Below are 9,846 nucleotides of genomic sequence, written 5' to 3' on the forward strand. Positions count from 1 at the left end.
TGGGTGAGAGATAGTCCTCAAAATCAGACAAGTCTCGTTTACCCAAAATTATACTACAATGTTGTCCAAAATTGAATCTCTGATACTTTTAGCTGGACTTATAATGTCACGTATATTCATGAAATTCCTAGAGGATATTAACTGACTTATGGTAGCCCAAACACAATAAACTTTTATGGATCTTATAAACCAATAACATCAGAATCTATTTCTAAATATTTCTTTTTCATCGGAGTTTTTAAGATAATTTAGTATCAAAGTAAAACGTTCATTGGAACTAGCGTGAGAATGGTTTGGAACTCTAAACATGCAAATCCAGATATAAAATCTTAGACCTATTTTTACCATTGTGGCCTATTTTGTAATAAACTATAAAGAAGACAGCCTAACATATCTGAAATTATCTGATTTTTCTTCTTCCATTTCATACATGATGTTCTTTAACGTGAATAAAAAAAACCTCCTATTATAAACATGTCCTCAAGCCTGTGCCTAAGCCAACTGGAGACGCGTTGGCAGAAGATGATCGTTCCCTTGTTAGATTTTCAGGTTGTTAGCTGAAATTTCGGAATCAAACCTCGTCCTCGTCGCCATCTCCAATGGTTCCATCAGATCTCTCCGACAGGCAGGGCATCTGACTTTTCATTTGCGCGTTTAAATTCTTGTTTTTTGCCTCTTTTGATGGGTCTTTGATTTCCATCCATCCACAGAGGGAATGGGGACTTTCGGAAGCCAAGGAAGGGACCCCCATTCAAATTCTTAGTTCCCCTCATCTACGCTCCTGTTCTACCTTTGAGTATGTCATCTTTTTGTAGTTCTCTCCTCTTATTTCGAATTTCGCGTCGTTTTTTCTTGTAATGTACTGACAACAGCGTTTTTCAACGGAAAAAAGTCCGTATTACGTTGAGGAGGAACCCTGTGCTGAGGGATCGGCTCTTTTACGGCGTCCTGGCCGGTGCCTTTGCGCATGGCGCATACTTGGTGTATCCTACTTTCATTTTTCAATATATGACGTTCATGTGAGTCCAGAATGCAGTTAGAATAGAATTTTCCTGCTCATCATTTATGTTTCTTTCCTAAATTTGTTCTATGATCTCTCCTTTCCCTTTTATGTGTCGCTCATGGAATTTATTAAGAGTGGTACACATCTGAGCCGATCCCAAAATTCGCTCTGATATTTGTCAAAAGAAAATTAGTTTGGCTCTGCATGAACTTATGGCGAAAGGGCGATAGATCCTTCACACAATTAAACAATATTTCTGTGAAGATTTAATACCCCTTTTATGTTTCTATTGAAATACACGAAAATGATATTTTTTCAAAGAATAATAATCTTTTCCTTAGAAACAGTTCAAGAATTACAAATGAGCTATTGAAACATTGCTGTTTGTATATACGAATTTTTAATTTAACTTGGTTAGGTCTTCTGAGTGCTTGATCCGACATAGCTTCGAGTCCCCTTAATTTGATGCTCAAGTCGCAGATTTTGAATCGATCAGAAGCATCGTGAATGATTACCTTGTTTTTATTTCTGTATAATGTGAATTTTTGAGGTGATCTTTATGCAGCTTTCGTTCTTTAACTTGTATATTCAGAACTGATCTCTACGACGCGGAAAGCAAGTAATGCCTGGAAATGATCGTTCCCAAGCTACTCCATTTTTCTCCAGGGTTAGTTCTGGCTTCTCCATTGAGGTCTTCTCGCCACACTAGATATTTGAGATCCAAATTCAGATATTTGATCATGCATTTGGTCTCACTTTTCGTACGAAGATTAAAATCTCTTTTCGTACGAATTAGTTAACATTGTTTTCAAGTTGGGCCTATATCATTGATATTTGTGCGACTCATGATCTTAGTCATCTTATATCAAACCCCATTTGGATTCTCTTAGCACCTGCGTACGCTGGGAGGTATAATCTCACATGGAAAAAGGGGAAATAAATGTGTCCTCCTTGGTTTATAAATGAATGGGGGGTGTGAGTTCCCTGTAGTGTGGTTAAGGGGCTTCATTTGAAGGGCAACTTGGCTTGAAGATGGACTTGCTTGTCCTTGCTCGTGTATGTAATTATGCAGTTATCACTACACGGACAGTTCCACTTAAAAGTCTCTGATTGCCTGTTTAATTTGTCTCTAATTATTTACTACTTTTGTGCATGTAAGAGTCCTTATTTGGCCTCATGCATGTCACAGTTGACAGGTTCTCCAAGAACTTGGTTTGGGCTTTTTGGTATTAAGGAGCTTGACAAAATGGAGCATGGGTTGATGGCAATTGACTGCGCAAAGTTTGAATAGAAAAATAAAGGGTAAGTTAACTTTAGTTTCAAGAAAATGCAAGAGGAAAACTATTTGCGCCGAAAAATCTTTATCAGCTGTTTTCCGGATAAAATCCAGAACTAATTACCGAGGCAGATTGGACTTTGCCGGACGTAAAAACTAATGCTTTGTCTGTCTGACCTCGGATAAAATGTGCCTTTCAATATACATGATGTCAAGAGCTCATCATAAATGAGGAATGTCTTATCGTACACTTATGAGACAATCTGTATCCAGCATGGTATATCGTATGTGTAACCTATTATATTTGAAGTTGGTTAATCGGGCTTCTGTGGCTGATCATGTAGATATATTTGAAGTGGTTATTAATCAGTTAAACTCTGTTGAAACTTTGATGGTAGATAGTTTTCCCTTAAGTTTACTTTCTTCCCTACGCAAGAGATGTAATTTACCCCCATACCCGTTAGTGGTTCTTTAGGGAATCAAAAGCTGAAGCTGGAATATATCAAAAGATTTATTCTAAATGAGAATATTGGGGGGAATAATTTGGGTGGGCAATGGGGGGGGTTTGCTCACATTCTTGATGGAATAGGACCTGGGAATAAAGTTATGGAAGCAGTGAGGGGAAATAAAGGAAGCTATATTCCTTGCAAACATACAGTATTTTGTTTATTGAACTCTGTCCGAGTACCCAAGAAGGTGAAGCTGGAATTAGTTAGCTGATACGTTTGGGGGCCCTGCATGAATTTCCTTTTTCGATAGCCCAAGGTATTGTGTGAAATTTGTTATTGACTCGACATTGAGGAATGGTTTTATTTCCTAACAAGATGATGTTTTTATAACTTTGGAAAAGCGAAAGAGTCACGTTGAGCTTGAGTCGATCAGTATGGTTAAATGCCTAGGATCAGATAGAGGTGGAGAAAATACGAGCCATGAGTTCAAGGATTTTTGGCTGGATCAGGGAGTTCATATGGGAAAGACGACTCCAAAGATGCCTCATCAAAATTAAGTTCCAAGGCGGATGCACAAAACCTTAAATGAGAAAGCCAGGAGCATGAGGGTGTTTACTAGTTTGTCAAATATATCTTGGGCTGATACTGTTATGTAGGTGACCACATGTACTCCTTTAATACTGGCTGACCAAGGAGTGCTGGACACGTAAAAGGGCAGATTTATCTTACCAGAAAGCCTTTGGTTGTTTGTGATATGCTCTTATTAAGTTTGACAACAATGATAAGTTGGACGCAAGAAGTACTACTTCATTGGATATGATGGAGAGGAGTTTCTCTTTAAATTTTGAGAAGATGGAAACCAGAAGGTCCTACATTACCGAAAAATGTACTTCATAAAGTAATTTCTCTACAAGGACAAAGATATGCTATATTCAAAGCAAGAAGCTTTCAATGAGCAGGAAAAGTTTGTGGATCTGTCTAATGAATATGCTAGGATTGGTTGAGGGTAACCTTTTTAATAACAGCATGGGAGATCATGACAATACCCTCAAAACTTTGAGCTAGGTGGTCCACTGAGCTTTGAGGGTGAAAGCTAGGCCATCTCATTTATTTACATAAGTGAGATCTAGGTCAATACTGAAGGGAAAGAAAGTGCAGCAAAATAAATGGGTGTAGAGCATCATGGAGGAACCTGATGGAAGTAAGGCATAAAAGGCGAGGATGGTCGTGAAGGGTTTTGAACACCGTGAGGCTGTTGATTATGCTGAGACTTTCTCATCCATTCTGAAGTTATATACGGTGATGTTGGTGCTTTGTACCGTTTCTGAAGATGACCGTAATGTGAAGATAAAATTTCTCAAATCGAAGGTTTCTTGTTGAAAAGATCTTTTCTGAAAGTTGAGATTGAACTTCTATGGTTGAGGAAGGTACAAATTCAATGGTGCAAGTGCTTGGGCATTTTATGACAGGTAATGGACTCGTGATATTTGAGATGGATGATTTCTTTTATTTGAAGACATTCAAGGAGTAGAAATTTCTTTTCTTTTCATCTTCATGTACAAAATATGGTGATTGCATATCCACGCAGGAGGGAGCTCTTGAGGCTTAAAAAGTTTCCTCAAAAGTCTTTAGAGCTACTGAGGAGATTTTTGGGATCATCATGTTGATGTTTTGACACTATCCCATGAGAACTATATTGTAAAGATGATATGAAAGTTGATTATGCTAAGTGCAAACCCAATGAGCACTAGATTCTCAAATCACTTCAAACTCTCCCATGATCACTCACTGAAGATTCCAGGGCAGAAGGACGTGAAAACTATTTCCTATGTGTCCTAAATGAGATGCTTGATGTAAGATGGGGAAGATATCTGATGTATATATGCAGTTTGAGTTATGAATTAATTCATGGTAAATCCAAAGGGAGCAATAGGTGATAGTGCATCAGGGATTCTATGATATCTGATGGGGTTATTGACTATGAATATCTATTTCAGGAGACATGAACCAAAATTTTATGACTTTGCTGATTCAGATATTGGAGTAGGTTTTCATTGGGTACTTCTACAAATGGGTATATCTACAGCTTGGGTAGTAATATAATAAGCTGGGTGTTAAAACTTCTAAAGATGGAGCTTGTTAAACTACCGAGGTTGTGTATGGAGTTATCATGGCAGATAGAAAGAGATGTTTTGTTTGAACATTTTTCTTCCAGAATTAGGCATCCAGTTTCTTTGATAGAAAAAGGGTCATTCATTGAGCAAAGAACCCTACACTCCACCACTCTAGGACTAAGCACATTCCTATGAGGTACCACTTTATGCAAATTTTCATGTAGTGGATTCAAGAACTGAGAATCCTACTGCTAGGCTGAGAAAGAAAATTGGGACAAACTAATTTAGCTTGTGTGCTTCATTAATTGGTCTTTGTGACTAGCTGTACAGTAATGCCGAAGGATTCTATAAGATGAGGACCCCTCTTTTAGACAGTTGAGAATGATGGCTGACATATTTGAGAGCCTTGTTCAGTTTAGAAAGCCAAATACCACAACATGGATGATTCTAGCTTAAAATCTTCGATTGCATCATTGAATACTGTTCACACTCTCGTCTACTTTACAAAAAATATATGATAATTTTTTTCTAAAAAGAATGAACACCAATGGTCCATAATGACTCTTATTGAGGTAATCTTGTTATCAGTAAAGATGCTTCACTCTTTATCGTGGGGCCAACCAAAGGAGTAACAGTAACCCATATTGGGAGGAATGCAAACACAATATATTAACATGAGCTCTGATACTTTTACTAAAAGAGGAGATCTGCCCACTATAAAACTGAAAATTGGTAATGAAAAGTCTCACAGTACTCCTTGCTCAACTTAGATCTGGATCACAATCATTTCCAATATGCAGCTAAGACAACTGTGTATGGATTAGCGTAAGGCCCGAAAACTGGTGGCATGCCTGCGTAGAGGCCTATATGCTAACTGTGAAAGATGTGTCCGCATACTTGGACTCAAGATACTTTAACTAAAAGAGGAGATCTGTCCACTATACAATTGAAAATTGGTAACAAAAAGTCTCACAGTATTCCTTGCTCAACTTAGATCTGGATCACAATCATTTCCACTATCCAGCTGAGACAACTGTGTATGGCTTAGTGTAAGGCCCGAAAATAGGTGGCATGCCTGCGTAGAGGCCTGCATTTACTCTGCAAGATGTGTCCACATACTTGGACTTGAGATAGAAAGGTGGGTTCGTTTCGTGGAAACCACACACATCACGGTTGGTGACGCCCATCAGCGATCTTTGAAGCCGATGCCTGCATGGTGCTTGTGCTTGCTAACACGCATGCGCAGCTGATCAGGGCCGGCTGCACGCGCATGTTGTTGTGGCTGCGCTTGTTGGCCGCCCAGGACGTGTGCAATTGGACAGTTCTCGCCACGCACACACAAAACACACATGCTGTCAATGCTTACACCACCGTTCGCAAGTAGTCTGTGCATTGGGACCGGGCTGTTTACCTCCAAGAGACTTAGGCATGACACGTAGGGTGCCAAAATGCTTGGGGGGCCGCTGGGGTGTCTCTATGTGTAGATGCAACACTTATGCACAAAGGCTTGGGGTGCCAAGCACGACGATGCCAATGTGGACCAAAGCAGTAGAGATGTCACTGCGGGTGCTGGAGGCACGTGTAGCGTCAAGGCTGGGCATTGAGCACATGGGCGTTGTGGATAGATGTCGGGGAATGGCACTTGGCCTAGGGGCACACTTGTAGCGGTGGTGGTTACAGGCGTGCACTCAGAGTTGTGGGTCTTAAGGCGCTAGAACCAAACGACCTGAACTGTGCCATGTCTCACTATTTATGTTATTGGCCTTGTGCCCCTTTTGTAATGGTAATAACCTGTGATGTAATCCTGCTCATGATAATAAAACGTCATGATGTTCTGCTTAGGACCGAGCCCAACCTCTCTCCTTAACTCCAAACAATCTTAAGCATTCTAAAGAGACTTCCGTTGGCCAAGTGAAGGCTGCTCAACGTTCCTGCCCAAGCGTTGAAGCCATCACATGTTCCATCCTGGCATTACTATTACCTCTTAACTTTACTGGGTGTCAATCAGAGACAGGTCCACTTTTGTCGGCCAAGACAAATGATCTGGGAAGTTAGAACATTGTGTTTATTGAACCAAAATGATAAGAACATCTTTCGGCAAGTTAACCAAAATTGTGCAATCATACATTTGATTTATGTGTAAACATAACATTTCATTCCACGAAAGCTTAGACTTCTTATCCACATGCCTGCCTCACACCTATAAATGGTGGTACTTTATTATATTTTTTTAACATACGTCAATGTCTTTTGATGATTTGAGATACTTCAAATTAGTGAGGCATTTTGGGATATTTGTACATACACCTTTGAGCAGACCATGAACTCGTGACAATATATCTCGGTGAATGACTTCCAAACTTACTTAGGAGGTCTACACGTACAATGACCTCATCTCGTAAATGGAAGTTACGTGGGCTTTAGATCCATGGTGTGAAGTAATACATCATATCTCAAGTTAATTGAACAAATTTTATGGGTATAAAGAAGTTATTTGTGCATCTATTAATGAGCATAAGGGCTCTATTTTCAGTGCTATGAAAGGTTTGAAGTAAGATGTAAGGTTCTGCGGCCTTGAATGGCTATCCAAAATTAGTTTGCTTAGCGGAAATTAAGTCACTTTTAAACTATAAAACATAAGTTTATCACATCAGTTTATGTGTAGTTGATTCCACTCACTTTTCTCCCTGGCCTTAGATCCATAACCTTCAACAAGTTCACATGCAAGACTTATAGAAATATGCATGTGATTACTGGAATGATGGGTCTCCTCTTAAACTTCTTTAATCCTTGAACATCTTGATCCTCTCACCATCAAGTCTCCTTAGAAGAAGGAAGGATATGAGAAGGTGAGAAGACAAGGGGCCTACCCAGATCTGTGTGGCATGGGCATCTAAGATGGATGCCCCACTCGATTTGTATTTAATTATGTATATTTTCAAAAAATCTCTTATAATCAAGTATATACACTAACAGCCATAGAGCTTGACTGTGTGACCCTCAATGCCCATGTGTCAGTCTTGTTTATAACCTTCATACCCAATAAAATTTATTGAACAAAATTATCAATTAAATTAGTATATCAAGGATCAATTTTCTAATCAATAGATTTAGTTCTTAGCTCATGAGGTTCCAAGCAATGTCTCCTGTTCGAAAGGATATATAATAGTAAATAAATTCTCTAATGGAACTTTTACCATCACCATTTAGCATATACATATATTTCTTCATCTATAGAAAATTCCTAAATGGCATTTAGTATTTTTGGTAGTCTACTCCTAATTCATTAGATAATCTCAAAATCATGGTTCTAATTCATCTTTGGACTTTCGAGATTATTGAATAAAATTTTAAAACCTGTTGATAATATCAAATTTGATGAATAAAATTATGCTTTTATACTTGTTTTTTACAGCATATTTTAAGATTTGGACTAATATTATTCACATTTAAGGACAAAATGAGAAATTTTAATTTATTTTTCTATGATTTATTATATATATATTTTATTGATTTTTTGAGACTAACCCCACTTGAATTTTTGAGTCAAGTGAATTTCTCACATATTCTTAGAGCTTTATTTAAAAAAACAGGACTTAGGTAAATATAATGGTAGATTTGGGATACAAATGTGAGGAAAGGAGATAACCAAGCCATCTAATAGATAGGAAGAGGCCCAATACATAAGAGGCGCACTCTAGAAGGCCATTTCAACCTCCTTATAGACTAGGTCAACTAAAGCCAAGGATTGTGAAACCAACCCACAACTTGAACTTGAAAGGCCTATTTTCAAATCTGGGAAGCAGAGAACGTTGGTCCAGGTTGGGAAACAAGAAATCCTATCCCTCCATACCCTTGGAATTAAATCCAACAGCTTGGAGAGTTAGGGCATGTCTGTTTATTCTCTACTCCCATATCTTTGTATCTCATCTTGTATTTCTGCTCCCAACTTGTTGTTAGAGGCCTAGTGCATCCAATTTCTTTGATCCATTCTTTTGAAACAAGAGTGTGGGAGAGAGGGTTCAATGGTAATTAAGATTCTTGGAGAAAGAAAACCACTTGGCCCATTGGGGAAGTGGCAAAAAGGTTCGTGTGATCTCTTGAATGTTTTATTTAAAATTTCTCAATATTTGGTCTAGATTCTAAAAGGTAGCCTGTACGTCAAGCTTTCCAACGCATCAAACAACACTTAAAAATGGCTCCTGTAAGAAAACTTACAATGTTTTCAGCCTATTACCTACCGAGGGGAGTAGGGAATGACACGTCTGGGACATGATGCCCCAGACGTGATGGGACGGATGATGATGCGTGACAAACGGTGACGTGATGAAATATTCATCACATCATCGTCTCGTCATGCGTCTGAGGATTTTGAAAAATTCCATCACGTACTCGTCACGCGTCCCTTCTTCCTCGTTCCGTCACGTCACCGTCACCGTGACGCTATCACCGTCACTGTGACGCTATCACCGTCACCGTGATGCCGTCACCGTCACCGATGATGGAAGTAATAATATTTATTTTTACTATGTTAATAAGCATAATCGAAATATAATATTGTTTATTTTATTATGTTATTATTTATAATATTTATTTTACTATGTTAATCCGTCACGGTCGTCATCCGTGATGGACCTGTCGTCACTTCACATGTTCGGGGTATCCAGTCACCATCACATCACCGTCACGTACAGCCCTTCATGCATCACCGTCACCGTCATGCCCTATGCATTCCGTTACCGTCACCGTCACGTCATCCGTCACGTGTGCGTCATGGTGACGTGGGACGTGACGGATGACGTTTGATGATCCCCAGGGGAGTGCCGGTGCCCACAAATTGCAGTCAAAGGTTTTCTTCAACGTTATATCTTATTTCTTGCCGTATAAATTATCCAAAAATTCCTTTAAAAAGTCATACTTTTTTATTAAAAATTATCTAAAACAAAATAAATATGTATTTGATCTATTTCATTGATTTTCCTATTTAGAAAATTCTTAAAAATA

The 9,846-nt window shown here is 38.7% G+C and overlaps 1 protein-coding gene across 2 annotated transcripts; it reads left to right on the forward strand.

The window, feature by feature from the left end:
* The first annotated feature begins 465 nt into the window (after nucleotides 1-465).
* Nucleotides 466-2,597, forward strand: LOC144701053 (SH3/FCH domain protein). 2 transcript variants are annotated; one of them, XM_078572735.1, is made up of 5 exons: nucleotides 466-625; nucleotides 711-796; nucleotides 893-983; nucleotides 1,596-1,670; nucleotides 2,163-2,597. In XM_078572735.1, exons 1-4 carry the CDS (start codon nucleotides 600-602, stop codon nucleotides 1,624-1,626), a joined length of 234 nt encoding a protein of 77 aa, XP_078428861.1. In that variant the 5' UTR covers nucleotides 466-599; the 3' UTR covers nucleotides 1,627-1,670; nucleotides 2,163-2,597. The 2 variants fall into 2 exon arrangements, with proteins under 2 accessions (XP_078428861.1, XP_078428862.1); XM_078572736.1 differs by having other exon boundaries at nucleotides 2,193-2,597.
* The last annotated feature ends 7,249 nt before the right edge of the window (nucleotides 2,598-9,846 follow it).

The sequence above is a fragment of the Wolffia australiana genome, chromosome 3 (genome assembly GCF_029677425.1).
Source record: "Wolffia australiana isolate 7733 chromosome 3, ASM2967742v1".
NCBI classification, from domain to species: Eukaryota; Viridiplantae; Streptophyta; class Magnoliopsida; order Alismatales; family Araceae; genus Wolffia; species Wolffia australiana.

Coding starts and splice junctions, on each gene's coding strand:
- LOC144701053 (XM_078572735.1), top strand. CDS start 600: ATGGTTCCATCAGATCTCTCCGACAG. Junction 626..710: donor CCATCAGATCTCTCCGACAG/GCAGGGCATCTG, acceptor ATCCATCCACAG/AGGGAATGGGGACTTTCGGA. Junction 797..892: donor CGCTCCTGTTCTACCTTTGA/GTATGTCATCTT, acceptor AACGGAAAAAAG/TCCGTATTACGTTGAGGAGG.